A 16,906-nucleotide genomic window follows, 5' to 3' on the forward strand; every position below is an offset into this window, starting at 1 on the left:
GAGAGGATCAGAGGATATTTACCATTTCCCTCAGTGAAATGCATTCCTTCCTGGTGGCTTCCATTTCTTCCTTAGATACTTGGAACAATTCCAGCAGATCACTTTTCCCATCATTACCTGCAATCATAGTGCTTAGTGTATCATATGAAATAATCACATCAGTGTTTAGTGGATCATATGAAATAATCACATCAGTGTTTAGTGTATCATATGAATAAATAACATCAGTGTTTAGTGTATCATATGAATAAATAACATCAGTGTTTAGTGGATCATATGAAATAATCACATCAGTGTTTAGTGTATCATATGAAATAATCACATCAGTGTTTAGTGGATCATATGAAATAATCACATCAGTGTTTAGTGGATCATATGAATAAATAACATCAGTGTTTAGTGGATCATATGAATAAATAACATCAGTGTTTAGTGGATCATATGAAATAATCACATCAGTGTTTAGTGTATCATATGAAATAATCACACCAGTGTTTAGTGTATCAATGAAATAATCACACCAGTGTTTAGTGTATCATATGAAATAATCACATCAGTGTTCAGTATCATATGAATAAATCATATCAATGTTTAGTGTATCATATAAAATAATCACACCAGTGTTTAGTGTATCATGATATAATCATATCAATGTTTAGTGTATCATATGGAATAATCTCATCAGTGCTTAGTGTGTCTACATATATTCATAGAAATTTTATATTTTTGCAAGCCATCCTCAATGTACCCCCCCCACCAAAAAAAAGCCCACCCCTATTTTCCAACCAGGCCACCTGCCCCATAGTTCCTAGTAATAGTTCTTCAATGTTCAGTCTTGTAGAGTTCCAGGCACATTGAATTCGTTTACAGATTTCAAACGGGTTATGGATATTTTCATTTTGGGTGTTAATTTTGTAAAACTATGGTAATTGGTTGTATGTTAATATCTGATTTATTTCTTTAGAGCCTCTTTGAATTTTCAGCATTGCTTACTTGCAAAACAGTACAGTGTATTTATGATCTGAAGTGGTAAGATCCTTTGTAAATTGGGCCCCTGCTCTCTAAGGAATGTACTTGAAATTAAAGTTCCAATGTATTGGGTCTCCAAGATCATCAAACTGCAGGCATCTGGGGAATTATTCAGCTTATTTAAGTATTGAACTGCTGAAGATTTATTTACCGTTAAACAATGGTGTCCGGAGAAGGAGGGTGCGTTTGCCCTTCAGATGACCGTACTCGTTCAGGATTTGCAGCATGTAGTCGGTGTGGTCCTTCTGCAGTGTTTCTCTGTACCGCTAAATACAAACGTCCAATTCACGGTTAAACACAACTATGAAGCAATGGATTTTCTATTATATCATTCTGTATTTTACTAAATTGGGTATAGCGTATTAAAAAGTCGATATTACGCCATTCAAATTTGATATAATTGATTTGTATTTTGAAATATTTGAGAGAAAATACAGTTCTTCACGTTGATCAAATGAAAAGAACAATGATAATCGCATGTTTGTCGTAATTCCTGTGTTGCAGCATGAACTACATGTATAGTTGCAGCATGGACTAGATTTCCCTCGGAAAAACGGACCAAGTTTATAGATTTTACCTACGCGAGAAAATTGCCCCAGCATAAATATTCCAACCATGCACAAACTTTGTGACAAAGTCATTACAGAGTTTCCCCCTGAGCGGAAAAACCGCACTGCGATAGAATTCCCCCTTTGTTTCTGGATTCATCCAGGATCTTCTATTATATCGTACTTGTCAGTTTCGCAAGCCAAGGGTTCTTGGCCCAATCTGATCCCGGACCAAAAATCCTTGGCTTACGAAGATGCTCTTTTCCCGGACCGAAAATCCTTGGTTTGCGGCGTGCCTCCTTGTCAATCTTATAACCGATTTCTTGTGACGATATCGCAAGTAGTTATCGCACGGTATAATAATTGTCCTCATTGAAGTTATGACATATTTTTCTTCCATATGATATTTAACAAAGTCATCCTAGAACTAACATTGTATTGATATTCTCTGATATCAGAGAAAGTGTCGAACACCGTCAAAGCCATTTTTTGACCAAAGTATGGTTTATTTGAATGTGAATTTCTTCTTCTTCAATTTTTATTTGATTACTCTGCATTACTGATTAAAGGCATATTTTGCAGCTCTTCATAAGTGAAGAGGTTAAAATTTTGTTTGACATCTTCTTAAAACTTATCGATATTCATATCAGAAATAGAACAAAACTAAGCATTAACAATAATTTTTTTTTACTTTACTGATGACATAATTTGGTTGCCTAGCAACAAATCAAACATAAGGTAAAACTATTGAAATAGACATTTTTAGTGTACTAGACATACATATTGATGTCCACAGACATACATATTGATGTCCACATATCACACACATACATATTGATGTCCACATACCACACACATACATATTGATGTCCACATACCACAGACATACTTATTGATGTCCACATATCACACACATACATATTGATGTCCACATACCACAGACATACATATTGATGTCCACATACCACACACATACATATTGATGTCCACATACCACAGACATACATAATGATGTCCACAGACCATAGACATACATATTGATGTCCACAGACCACAGACATACATATTGATGTCCACATACCACATACATACTTATTGATGTCCACATACCACATACATACATATTGATGTCCACATACCACAGGCATACTTATTGATGTCCACAGACCACAGCCATGCATATTGATGTCCACAGACATACATATTGATGTCCACATACCACAGACATACTTATTGATGTCCACATACCACACACATACATATTGATGTCCACAGACCACAGACATACATATTGATGTCCACAGACCACATACATACTTATTGATGTCCACAGACCACAGCCATGCATATTGATGTCCACATACCAGACATACATATTGATGTCCACATACCACAGACATACATATTGATGTCCACATACCACAGACATACTTATTGATGTCCACATACCACAGACATACATATTGATGTCCACATACCACAGACATACATATTGATGTCCACAGACCACAGACATACATATTGATGTCCACAGACCACAGACATACATATTGATGTCCACAGACCACAGACATACTTATTGATGTCCACAGACCACAGACATACATATTGATGTCCACAGACCACAGACATACGTATTGATGTCCACAGACCACAGCCATGCATATTGATGTCCACAGACCACAGACATACATATTGATGTCCACAGACCACAGACATACTTATTGATGTCCACAGACCACAGACATACATATTGATGTCCACAGACATACATATTGATGTCCACATACCACACACATACATATTGATGTCCACATACCACAGACATACATATTGATGTCCACATACCACACACATACATATTGATGTCCACATACCACACACATACATATTGATGTCCACATACCACACACATACATATTGATGTCCACATACCACAGACATACATATTGATGTCCACATACCACACACATACATATTGATGTCCACATACCACACACATACATATTGATGTCCACATACCACACACATACATATTGATGTCCACATACCACACACATACATATTGATGTCCACATACCACACACATACATATTGATGTCCACATACCACACACATACATATTGATGTCCACATACCACACACATACATATTGATGTCCACATACCACACACATACATATTGATGTCCACATACCACACACATACGTATTGATGTCCACATACCACACACATACATATTGATGTCCACAGACATACATATTGATGTGCACAGACCACAGACATACTTATTGATGTCCACATACCACAGACATACATATTGATGTCCACAGACCACAGACATACTTATTGATGTCCACAGACCACAGCCATGCATATTGATGTCCACATACCACAGACATACATATTGATGTCCACATACCACAGATATTGACGAAACAATCTAAAATTTCTTGTATGTGAACAATCCGAAAGTCTTCGTTCTTCTTAGTAGCAGATAGTTTCTTTAGCCACAAAGCATTGGTATATCAGTTTTAAATTCCTTTGATACCATTTATTAATTAATATTTATTGTGTTAATTGGTAATCAGAAAATAACACTTGAAATTTTAGTGGATTGTTCTGAAAAATGCATACCGACCAATTACACGGATTATTTTGATAAAAAATGTTATAGTATTGATTTTTTTTCTTCAAACTGTATTAAACAAAAGGTGATTGAATCTTTGACAATAAATTTTCGTTCATAAAACAATTACCAACATTTCAAAACCTAATCACTTCACTGTCATATTAATTTTCTACGTCTACATTTTATAGAATGAAACTTGGATGATGAAGCTACAGATTCGGACACTCCCTCTACTGTGTCTTCATGACATGGACATTTCGACAAAATCTACCAGTAACTACATTGATTTGTATGAAAACAAAGATGATGTAATATAAGTAACTACGACCATCACAGAAACCTCTCAAACAATATCAAAATATATTCATGCAACTCACTGCTGTAAAAGAAAACCAAGTTTCTCATAGCTGCTTACAGATAAAATTTTGTTTGAACGGAAGAAAACCCTTTTTTCATATTAGCAGATAAATGTATTTATGGACTCAACACTTGGCAAAATGAATTCCAGCCTGTCTCACAGTACGTTTAATATGATTAATTTCGTGTTTTATTTCCATCCACTTGAGGGGGTTGGTATACAGGCCGTTTACAATAGCTAGTCATATCTTGTTCAGTTTTTCAAATTTTTTTTTTTTTACTTAATTAGACAGATATTAATGGTGAATCCAGAAATTTCTAAGGGGATGGGTGGGTGGGTGGGTGGGTAAACGGCTGGGTGTTAGGGGAATATTTCAAGGTCCAACTGGGTCCAGGCTGAAGCTCTGATTGGGTGCCTAGAGACGAAGCATCCTGAAGCTACCGAGTTCTCACAAAATAAGACGTACCGGTATATGTTTTACAATGGTTTTTTTTAAATTTTGACGCGCCGGCACGGGATCCGCCACTGAATATAGCAAATGATCAGGATTACCTGTATACCTGAGCACGCCTGTTGGTCGTCCATGTTTCGCTCTATGTAATCATTTACATCAGCATTGGCGGAGATAAGCCGGTGTTCAAGTTCTTCTACAAAATAATGCAAGACACATAGTCATCAAACATACGTGGAGTCTTCATATAGGGATTTGTTTCCGTCAATGTGAGGTGTAAACTGCTGCATACAATGAGGTCATGCAGCTTACTGTCACTATACTAATGACCAAAATTTAAGAGACCCATAGGAAAGATCGCTCACATGAATCACCTTGGCCTTGTTGTATTTTTATGCCCACCCCCCCCCCCCCCCTCTCTCCTCCCTGAAACCTGTCGGTAGAGTCCCTTGCTTGACAGTTACTAAACTTGGTTCAGTAGTTGCCCCTAGAGAGTAGATGACCTCTATTGATTTTCAGGTCACAATGTCAAGGGTCAAATTGTATATAGTAAGATATTACCCGCTCAATTTTTGAGAATATTTTGCTTGACAGCCATTAAAATTGGTACACTGGTTTTACCTAAGAATTAGATGACGTGTATTGATTTTCTGATCACATTGTCAAAGGTCAACGGTCAAATAGGACATGGTAAATTTTGTCTGCTCAATATCTTGAGAACCATTTACTTAAAAGACATAAATCTTGGTAAACTGACTTCTCCTAAGAAGTAAGTAACACTTATTAATTTTCCGATCACAAGGTCAATGGTCAAACTGGACATAGTAAGATATTTTCAACTCAATATCTTGAGAATGAGTCGCTTGACAGATATCAAACTTGGTACACTGGTTAGATCTACCTAAGGAGTAGATAACCAGTATTGATTTTGAGATCCAAGGGTCAAGCTGAACATGAAAAGATATTGTCTCCTCAATATGAATTTGCACTACCTGAAGATGCTTGTATATCAATATGACCAATTATGACCCTGTTGTTCTTGTGAAGGTTTTCAAGATGTTTACCTATATATTCCCATATAAAACTTTGATCCCATTTTGTGGCCCCACCGTATAGCTGGAGGTTATAATTTGAACAAACTTGAATCTGCACTACCCGGGGATGCTCGCATATTAATATGACCATTCATGGTCCTGTTCTTAAGAAAGATTTTTCTCTATAAATCCAATATAAAACTTTGATCACCTATTGTGACCCCACCCTGCCACCGGGGACCATGATTTCAACAAATTTGAGTACTCAATGTCAGGATGCTTTCATGTAAGTGTAAACTTTTCTGGCACAGTGATTATTGTCTACTTGGGAGATTTCCCCTATATATTCTCATGTAAAACTTTGACCCCCTATTGTGGCCCCATCATACGCCTGAGAGTAATAATTTCAACAAACTAAATCTATATACAATATCAAGAAGCTTTCGTGTAAATTTCAACTTTTCCTTGTAAAATATTTTTAATTGACCCCACCCTATCTCTGCCTTTCTTGATTATCTCCCCCTTGAAATTGGCCCAGTGGTTCCGGAGAAGATGAAAATGTGAAGAGCTAAAAGACACACCGACCGACGGACAGAGAAACGACCGAGCGACGGACAGAGAGACGACCGACAAAAGCTCACTTGAACTTTCAACTCAGGTGACCTAATAATTTTGTAATGAATCTCATCATTGAAATTTCATTGTGAAAGTAGATTGCAAATCAGACAACACAACTAGACTGATTAATTGAAAAAACTACCTTTGCATTTCCTACTGAATATACATGGTTAAAAAGAAATTTCATCTACCTATCATGCAGTATATGATTTATCACATCTGATGATGCACGATTTCTCTTCACGTTTAGTACTTCGATTTTTCGTATTTTCCCTAGTCACGTTTAATCAATAGAATGATAATTCTTCTTTATGGAAATTTGAAAAACTGAATTTGTTAGTTTCCTTTTGTTGTGCAAAAGAATAATTTACATTTAAACACATTTTGTCTGCGAAATGATATTGATTTACTTATTAATTGCCAAATACAAATACTTTGACAACAATAACGTTGTTTCAAAATTAATATTAAACTGCCTATTTCTTGGGTATAAAATTATGTTAATAGTGTATCGAACACAACATATAATCTACATTATTTCTCTTAGATTGATATATGCAATCTCACTATGAAGTATGGAAAGCCAAAGGGTATTGGAAAATTCCATCCAAATATAAAAAATGTTAAACGTAAATATAAAAAATGTTAAATGTAACTGGCCTTATTACTAGTATGAGTGCAATGTCAATCCTGTGTAAATGTTGTTACGCAATGCATCATCCGCTGAATAGTTAAATAAATAGGACTTGTCAACTCATGTGTAATTTGTTCTTTGATAAATATAAATGTTGGTTAGAGTTATCGGTAAATTCATCATTTGTTCATGGGAAAGGGGAGGAGAGGAAGGGGAGGGGCGAGAGGAAGGGGAGGGGGCGAAAGGAAGGGGAGGGGGCGAGGGAAGAAAAGACTGGTGTAAAATCTAGCAGGCCTGGGGTCAATTACATAGTAATGTAATTCATTACATTACCATTACTTAAAAAGTTTGACATTAGCATTACCATTACCCCTAATTTGAAATGTTCTGCATTACATTATCACGCCTCAGACAAAATTGTTGAAATCTAATTGGTCAGATCTTGGTCACATGACGCCGTGAAAAAAAAACCCACCGTATCATGCGAAAAAAATCCGTATTGAGCGAGTAATTATGTTCCCCAAACAAAGTTTGGGAACATATTGTTTTTACTCTGTTTCTTCTTATTATTATGTCTCCGAACACAAAGTGTCGGAGACATATTGTTTTTGCTCCGTTTTTTATTCTTCTTCTTCTTATTTTTAAGGTCTTCCGTCTCAACGGAAGACCTTATAGTGATTCTTGTTTCTTTTCCTCTATTATTAGGGTCTTCCGTCTTCAGCGGAAGAACCTTCTATTATTGTATTGTTGATTTTTCACTTTTCTTATTATGTCTCCGAACACAAAGTGTCGGAGACATATTGTTTTTTGCTCCGTTTCTTATTATGTCTCCGAACACAAAGTGTCGGAGACATATTGTTTTTTGCTCCGTTTCTTATTATGTCTCCGAACACAAAGTTTCGGAGACATATTGTTTTTGTTCCGTTTCTTATTATGTCTCCGAACACAAAGTGTCGGAGACATATTGTTTTTGCTCCGTTTCTTATTATGTCTCCGAACACAAAGTGTCGGAGACATATTGTTTTTGCTCCGTTTCTTATTATTCTTATTTTCTTCTTCTTCTTCTTCTTCTTTTTATTCCTCTTCTTTCCAGAGAAATTTGTCCGCTCGATTTTATGAAAGTGTTTCAACAGATCCACTTCAAACTTTGTGAGCTGATAGGGGGTCATGAGGAGGGGTTCAATCAACTTTCGAAATTTTCAAAATGGCCGCCGTTTCAAAATGGCGGCCAAAAACGTCAAAAAAATCAAGGTTGTCGGATTTCAACCAAATTTTACTTCTAGGGTAATTTGGTGACCCTGAGTTCATTCCCACCATCAAAAAAAATTTTGAGCCGCCATTTTCAAAATGGCCGCCATATACCAAAATATTTCAAAATGTTAAAATCTCTACAACATTTGATTTCTGGGGTAATTGGAGGGTCCACAGTTCATTTCTAGCATCAGTATTTCCTTCCAATCTATTTTCAAATGTTTCAAAATGGCCGCCATTGAAGAAAATGGCGGCCAAAAATCAAATCCGTCGGATTTCAACCAAATTTAGTTTCTAGGGTTTTTGGAGGATCCTGAGTGCATATCTGGCATCAAAAAGCATTTCTGACACGGGGAGGTGTTCGGAGACATTTGTGTTGGCATCCCAACACAGTTATAGCTCGTTATTCTTATTTTCTTCTTCTTCTTTTTATTCCTCTTCTTTCCAGAGAAATTTGTCCGCTCGATTTTATGAAAGTCTTTCGACAGATCCACTTCAAACTTTGTGAGCTGATAGGGGGTCATGAGGAGGGGTGCAATCAACTTTCGAAATTTTCAAAATGGCCGCCGTTTCAAGATGGCGGCCAAAAACCGTCAAAAACTCAAGGTTGTCGGATTTCAACCAAATTCTATTTCTAGGGTAATTTAGTGACCCCGAGTCCATTTCCACCATCAAAATTTTTTTTTGAGCCGCCATTTTCAAAATGGCCGCCATATATCGAAATATTTGAAAGTGTTAAAATCTCTACAACATTTGGGTTCTGGGGTAAATGGAGGGTCCACAATTCATTTCTAGCATCAGTATTTCCTTCCAATCTATTTTTGAATGTTTCAAAATGGCCGCCATTGAAGAAAATGGCGGCCAAAAATCAAGTCCGTCGGATTTCAATCAAATTTAGTTTGTAGGGATTTTTGAGGATCCTGAGTCCATATCTGGCATCAAAAACTATTTCTGACATGGGGAGGTGTTCGGAGACATTTGTGTTGGCATCCCAACACAGTTATAGCTCGTTATTCTTATTTTCTTCTTCTTCTTATTCTTATTATTCCTCTTCTTTCCTGAGAAATTTGTCCGCTCGATTATATGAAAGTGCTTCGACAGATCCACTTCAAACTTTGTGAGCTGATAGGGGGTCATGAGGAGGGGTGCAATCAACTTTCCAAAATGGCCGCCGTTTCAAAATGGCGGCCAAAAAGTCAAGGTCGTCGGATTTCAACCAAATTCTATTTCTAGGGTAATTTAGTGACCTCGAGTTCATTTCCACCATAAATTTTTTTTTTTGAGCCGCCATTTTCAAAATGGCCGCCATATACCAAAATATTTGAAAGTGTTAAAATCTCTACAACATTTGGGTTCTGGGGTCAATTGAGCATCCACAGTTCATTTCTAGCATCAGTATTTTCTTCCAATCAATTTTCAAATGTTTCAAAATGGCCACCATTGAAGAAAATGACGGCCAAAAATCAAGTCCGTCAGATTTCAACCTAATTTACTCTCTAGGGATTTTGGAGGATTCTGAGTTCATATCTGGCATCAAAAACCATTTCTGACATGGGGAGGTGTTCGGAGACATTTGTGTTGGCATCCCAACACAGTTATAGCTCGTTATTCTTTTTTTTTTCACTGAAGATTTCTCAGAGATGGCTGGATGGATTTTCTTGAAATTTTCAGGGATGATAGAGAATATAAATACCTCCATACGTTTTTTTCATTTTTTTGAAATTCACTTCCGTTCGTCAGATATGTCCGATTTCCGAAACGGTAAAAGATTAAGATACCAAACTTACAGGAGTGATAGACCTTAAGGAGTAGGCGAGCCGAATTGGGTTAAGCACGTCCGCCGTCACTTCCTGTCGTCACCGGAAGTGATAAAAAAAATCAAAAAATTAAAGTTGTAGTTGTTGAATCAAAACCTATACCACTTTATCAGGTATCTTTTGGAGTATTGAAAACCGTTGACCCCACCGGAAGTGGAAACGTCGACTTCCGGTAATTAAGGAAAAACATTTCAAATTCTCCTTTTTCAATGCCTTAAATCTCGTTTACTAAACAAGTGTTTGACTTGTATTTATATTGTAGACACTATAAATGTCTACAGTAACGTCAAATATTTTTTGAAAATTCACTTCCGGTCGTGAGATAGGGGTGGACAAATTCAAACTTTGTTTTTTCAGTTTCTCAATAACGAAAATATATAGACGCTTGAAACTTGTAGGGTTGATCAACTAGCGTTAGGCCATTGTACACATACTTTCAATTTTTTCGTCCGTCACTTCCGCTCTATACCGGAAGTATTTGAAAAAAATGACGATTTTCCGAATTCTTCGAGTGATTTCTCAGAGATGGCTGGATATATTTTCTTGAAATTTTCAGGAATAATGTCTTATGAAATGACTTTGCTGTGGTTATTTTTGTTTTTCCAAAATTCACTTCCGGTAGGAAAATATGGCCGATTTTCTGTTTCTCAAACGAGATTTTGTCCAGCATTTTTCTTGGAAAGGGTAAAAGATAGGTTCATCAAATATTCAGGGATGATCAATCTCTGTTTGTAAGCATGCAATAGGGTGTTGAGCATGTCGACCGTCACTTCCTGTCGTCACCGGAAGTGATTGAAATAATCGTAAATTTCAAACTTTTTCTTGTAAATTGAAACTTATACTAGTTTATTAAGTCTCTTTCAAAATGTCAAAAGAATATTGACCCCGTCGGTAGTCAAAACGACTACTTCCGGTTTCTGGATAAAATACTTTTTTACTTTTCGTCTCTTTGTCCCCACAAATCTCGCTTATATTTCAAGTGTTTGATATGATTTTCACATGTCTTAAGAATAGTATCAACTTCTAGAGTTTTGACAATTTCGTTTTTCAAAATTGACTTCCGGTCGGTAGTTACTTACTACTTTTTCTTTCTTTAGTCTACTTCTTTTTGTTGAGAACTCTTCAGATAGAGACATGAAATTTTCAGGGAATATAGACAGTAAAGAATCACTGTCATTCATAGGAAAACACATCTGAATAGTACTTCCGGTCGTCACCGGAAGTTACAAGAAATGAGTAAAAAATTCGATAATACACTTCTCATTTATTGTTAAAGTACATTCTCTGATATATTTGAATGGTTTTTGTAGGATCAGAAAACTCTTTACCGGAAGTGAACAAACGGAAGACCTACTCATTACTAGTAATGAGTTTCTAGTTTTCTTCTTCTTATTATGTCTCCGAACACAAAGTTCTTATTATTCCTCTTCTTTCCTGAGAAATTTGTCCGCTCTATTGTATGAAAGTGGTTCGACAGATCCACTTCAAACTTTGTGAACTGATAGGGGGTTATGAGGAGGGGTGCAATCAACTTTCGAAATTTTCAAAATGGCCGCCGTTTCAAAATGGCGGCCAAAAAAGTCAAGGTTGTCGGATTTCAACCAAATTCTATTTCTAGGGTAATTTAGTGACCCCGAGTCCATTTCCACCATCAAAATTTTTTTTTTGAGTCGCCATTTTCAAAATGGCCGCCATATACCGAAATATTTGAAAATGTTAAAATCTCTACAACATTTGGTTTCTGGGGTAATTGGAGGGTCCACAGTTCATTTCTAGCATCAGTATTTCCTTCCAATCTATTTTCAAATGTTTCAAAATGGCCGCCATTGAAGAAAATGGTGGACAAAAATCAAGTCCGTCGGATTTCAACCAAATTTAGTTTCTAGGGTTTTTTGAGGATCCTGAGTGCATATCTGGCATCAAAAAGCATTTCTGACACGGGGAGGTGTTCGGAGACATTTGTGTTGGCATCCCAACACAGTTATAGCTCGTTATTATTTTCTTCTTATTCTTATTATTCCTCTTCTTTAGTGAGAAATTTGTCCGACCGATTTTGTGAAAGTGCTTCGACAGATCCACTTCAGACTTTGTGAGCTGATAGGGGGTCACTAGGAGGGGTGCAATCACTTTTCAAATTCTCAAAATGGCTGACGTTTCAAGATGGCGGCCAAAAAACGTCAAAAGCTCAAGGTTGTCGGATTTCAACCAAATTCTATTTCTAGGGTAATTTAGTGACCCCGAGTCCATTTCCACCATCAAAATTTTTTTTTGAGCCGCCATTTTCAAAATGGCCGCCATATACCGAAATATGTCAAAGTATTAACATCTCTACAACATTTGGGTTCTGGGGTCCACAGTTCATTTCTAGCATCAGTATTTCCTTCCAAACAATTTACGAATGTTTCAAAATGACCGCCATTGAAGAAAATGGCGGCCAAAATCAAGTCCGTCGGATTTCAACCAAATTTAGTTTCTAGGGTTTTTGGAGGATCCTGAGTGCATATCTGGCATCAAAAAGTTTCTAACATGGGGAGGTGTTCGGGGACATCCCAACACAGTTATAGCTCGTTATTATTATTCCCCCCCCCCCTTTCGTCTCCGAGACGGTTGATTGGATTTTCATGAAACTTTCACAGATAATGGAGAACGATGGTACCTCGAGGCTTTTTTTTTATTTTTTCAATATTCACTTCCGTTCGTGAGATACGTCCGATTTTCCGGTTTTTGAAAGCAACTTTGTCCGGGGGTAAACTTGAAAACGACTAAAGATAATCGAATGAAACTTTCAGGGATGATAGATCTCTTTTCTCTATGGTGCATGCACCGTAATATTTTTTGTCGCCGTCACTTCCGGTCGTCACCGGAAGTGATTAAATGAATCATAAATTTCAAACTTTTTTCTTTCAAATTGAAACCTATATCGGTTTACTAGGTCTCTTTCTAATTCTCAAAAAATGTTGACCCCCACCGGAAATTGAATCTCCAACTTCCGGTATATCAAAGAACGACTATTCATTCTCTCATTTTTCAGTGCCATAAATCTCGGTCATGAAACAAGTTAATGAGTTGAGTTTTACATATATTATAGTCACTATAAATGTCTAAAGTAATGTCCAATATTTTTGTAAAATTCACTTCCGGTCGTTAGATATGGTGTGGACAAATTCAGACTTTGTTTCCCTGATATCTCCGGAACGAGTATAGATATACACTTGACACTTGAAGGGGTTATATATTAGCAATAGTCCATCTTAAACATATTTTGTATATGAGTGTACGTCACTTCCGGTTTTAACAGGAAGTGGTTCAAAAATTTACTATTTTCAAATTTTTTCAACACGATTTCTCAGAGATGGCTCAATGGATTTTCTTGCCGATTTTGAAGATGATAGAGAATTGTAGTACCCTTAGACACAATCTTTCATTTTTACAAAATCTACTTCCGTTCGTAAGATATGTCCGATTTCCATTTTTCAAAAAATCATCTTGTCCGGGGGTAATCTCAAAAACGACTAAAGAGGAACAAATGAAACTTTCAGGCATTATAGATCTCTCGATTGTATAGTGCATGCACATTAATTTGTTTTTCGTTATCACTTCCGGTCGTAACCGGACGTGATTGAAAGAATCACTTATTTCAAACTTTTTCTTTTAAATTGAAACCTACACTAGTTTATTAAGTCTCTTTCAAAGTATTCAAAGAATGTTGACCCCGTCGGTAGTCAAAACGGCTACTTACGGTTTCTCGATAAAATACTCTTATACCTTTCGTCTTTGTGTCCCCCATAAATGTCGTTTATATTTCAAGTGTTTGATATGATTTTCAAATATCTTAAGAACAGTATCAACATCTAAAGTTAAGTCAATTTTATTTTTCAAAATTCACTTCCGGTCGGTAGTAAGCCACTACTTTTTCTTTCTTTAGTCTGCTTCTTTTTCTTGAGAATTCTTTCAAATAGAGACGTGAAACTTTCAGGGAATATAGACAATAGAAAGTCGCTGTGGTTTATGGGAAAACACATCTGAATATTACTTCCGGCCGTCACCGGAAGTTACGAGAAATGTGCGAAAACTTCATTAACACACCTCTCATGTCTTGAAAAGGCACATTCTCTGATATATTTGAATGATTCTCGTAAGAACAGAAAGCTGTGTACCGGAAGTGTTCAAACGGAAGACCTACTCATTACTAGTAATGAGTGTCTAGTTATTATTCTTTTTCTCCGGTACTTTTTTGTCTGGTAGTGTTCTCAGAAACTACAAAAGGGATCGATATGAAACTTTCCAGGATGATAGTATAGCGTTTGTAGATGTGCATAGTGATAGTCATTTTGTCTGCACGTGCATGCACGCGCACACTGCAATTTTGATACAAAAAATGAAAAATCAGAATATTAAAGGGATCGATATGAAACTTAAATAGGATGGTAGTATATCATTTGTAGATATGAAAAACAATAGTTATTTTTGTCTGCACGCGCACGCATGCGCGTGCACTACAAAATTTGTACACTAACTTTGGAATCAGTCTAACGTTTTTGTTGTTCATTGAAATGGCTTGATATTCATATCATAGGTAGATACTGAGACCCTTAACTGATTTGTATGGTCAAAATTACCAATTTGCACGCACATGCACGTGCGCTTCATTTTGATTGGATAATACTAAAACGTTTGTAACTCTCTTATTTATGAAGCGAATGAGATGATATTCATAGCACACGTAGACAATATGTGTAGCTATATATTGGTGTAACAAAAAAAATGCCAACGCACACACGCATGCGCATGCAACGTTTTTCAAATGTTCAATTTTAAAAGGACGATAGCGTTTTTGTTTTTCATCAAATTCTATTGATATTAGGGGTTTAGGTACTCCTTACAAATTGCTGTGGTTAGAATTACTGCTCAGCACGTGCATGCACGTGTGCTGAATTCTGATTGGACGATTTTAAAATCGTTATAACTTCCTTATATTTGGTGGAAACGTTATGAAATTCATACTGTGGGCATATGATACAAATGCCTGTTGAACGACATCAACAAAAATTCGGAATCATACACGCGTGCGCGTGTATGCACGTGCAACGCTTTCTTTCATTTCGTGGTACTGAAATGACCATATTGAACGTACTACATGTAATTAAAGGCTAAAATAAAATTTGCTATAGATTCACAAGGACATCACTTTTTAATTGGGGGAGGTTTGGGGAATATATGTAACGGTCCCCGTTACAATTAGAACTAGTTTATTGTTGGGTTCGACTTGCAGCCGTGACAAAATTGGCGAAGCGATAAGTTATATGATATAGACCCCCACATGTACAGTTAGAGGTCTTCGACGTGATAAATTCGTTACACAGTTAGTTAAGTGACCTGATACGGAAAAATACATGGTGTGAAAAGATAACCCGTATCGGGCGAGGCGAAAGTTAGTGACCTGATACGGAAATATATATGATGCGAAAAGAAAAGCCGCTAAAATGGCCCATTACACATTACACCCCCATTACACTGAAATTGGCTGTCATTACATTACCATTACACATTACCCCAGGCCTGAAATCTAGGTAACCATTATCGTCCCTATTTACTGTTTAATTGAATTATTTGTAATCAAAGAATGAAATAAAATTAATGAAATACTCCCAATTAAAGAAAATATTGACATCCCATTAAAAAAAAAAGACAACACTTTTTGTCCAAAAATAGCTCTGTCAATGTTCTCTATACAGTTTCTCTAATAAATAAGGTCTTAATAAATATCAAATTGGAGAAAGATTTCATTGTAATAACGTATAACTTGAAAAGCAACACAGCTACTTTTCAAAACATACGTGGCACTAACACCATGGGGAACATGCACATGTACACTAAGTTTAATTATGCTAGCCTTATTCGTACTGCTTTTCCTTTCTATGGTCTTGGACTTTGGCCTTGAAAAATAACAGGAATCATGCTCTCACCATGGAAATCGTGTACGAGGCTTAATTATCCTTACTAATACTCTTCTTATCGTTCTAAATACATCATTTGTACTCTACCTGCGAGGAAATCACGCACGGCATCAATGATTGATAAACTAAAATTCTTCGTGAAATTCTCGGAACATAATTTACAATTTTTAATCAATCAAATTACATTTAAATGTCTTTGAAATGTTCCTTTTTTGATATATTCATACATAGTAAGATATTTAGTTTCGAGTTATATTTAACCTTTTTTATAATTTTCGTAAGGAAGATAAACATGACAGAATATGTCCCGAGTCAACAGCTGACATTTCATTAACACTACAATGTGTGCGTTACCATGGGCAGTCTCTAAATGATAAACAAGTCTGGTATCATTACCACCACTCACCTCGTTCCTTGCGGACAAAGCCTACTATACTCGGGACAGTTTTGTCTCTGGCTAATTTGACGTACTTTTGCATCTCTGGCTTCCTCATAGACAGCAGACGGAGTTTAGAATCAGCTGAAATACATGTTGCCCATATCGTACAGTTAAAAATAATCAATATATGCATTTCTCT

At 36.4% G+C, this 16,906-nt stretch overlaps 1 protein-coding gene across 1 annotated transcript in view; it reads right to left on the reverse strand.

Moving 5' to 3' along the window:
* Nucleotides 1-16,906, reverse strand: part of LOC125682966 (unconventional myosin-XVIIIa-like) — a 28,992-nt gene that overhangs the window by 10,218 nt on the left and 1,868 nt on the right. Inside the window, exons 2-5 of the mRNA XM_048923619.2 lie at nt 16,735-16,848; nt 5,119-5,213; nt 1,181-1,295; nt 23-117 (exon numbers count right to left, since the gene is read on the reverse strand). Of these exons, the coding sequence (XP_048779576.2) occupies nt 23-117; nt 1,181-1,295; nt 5,119-5,213; nt 16,735-16,848 (419 nt within the window). The remainder of the gene's footprint in view (nt 1-22; nt 118-1,180; nt 1,296-5,118; nt 5,214-16,734; nt 16,849-16,906) is intronic.

Source organism: Ostrea edulis, chromosome 6 (assembly GCF_947568905.1).
Source record: "Ostrea edulis chromosome 6, xbOstEdul1.1, whole genome shotgun sequence".
NCBI classification, from domain to species: Eukaryota; Metazoa; Mollusca; class Bivalvia; order Ostreida; family Ostreidae; genus Ostrea; species Ostrea edulis.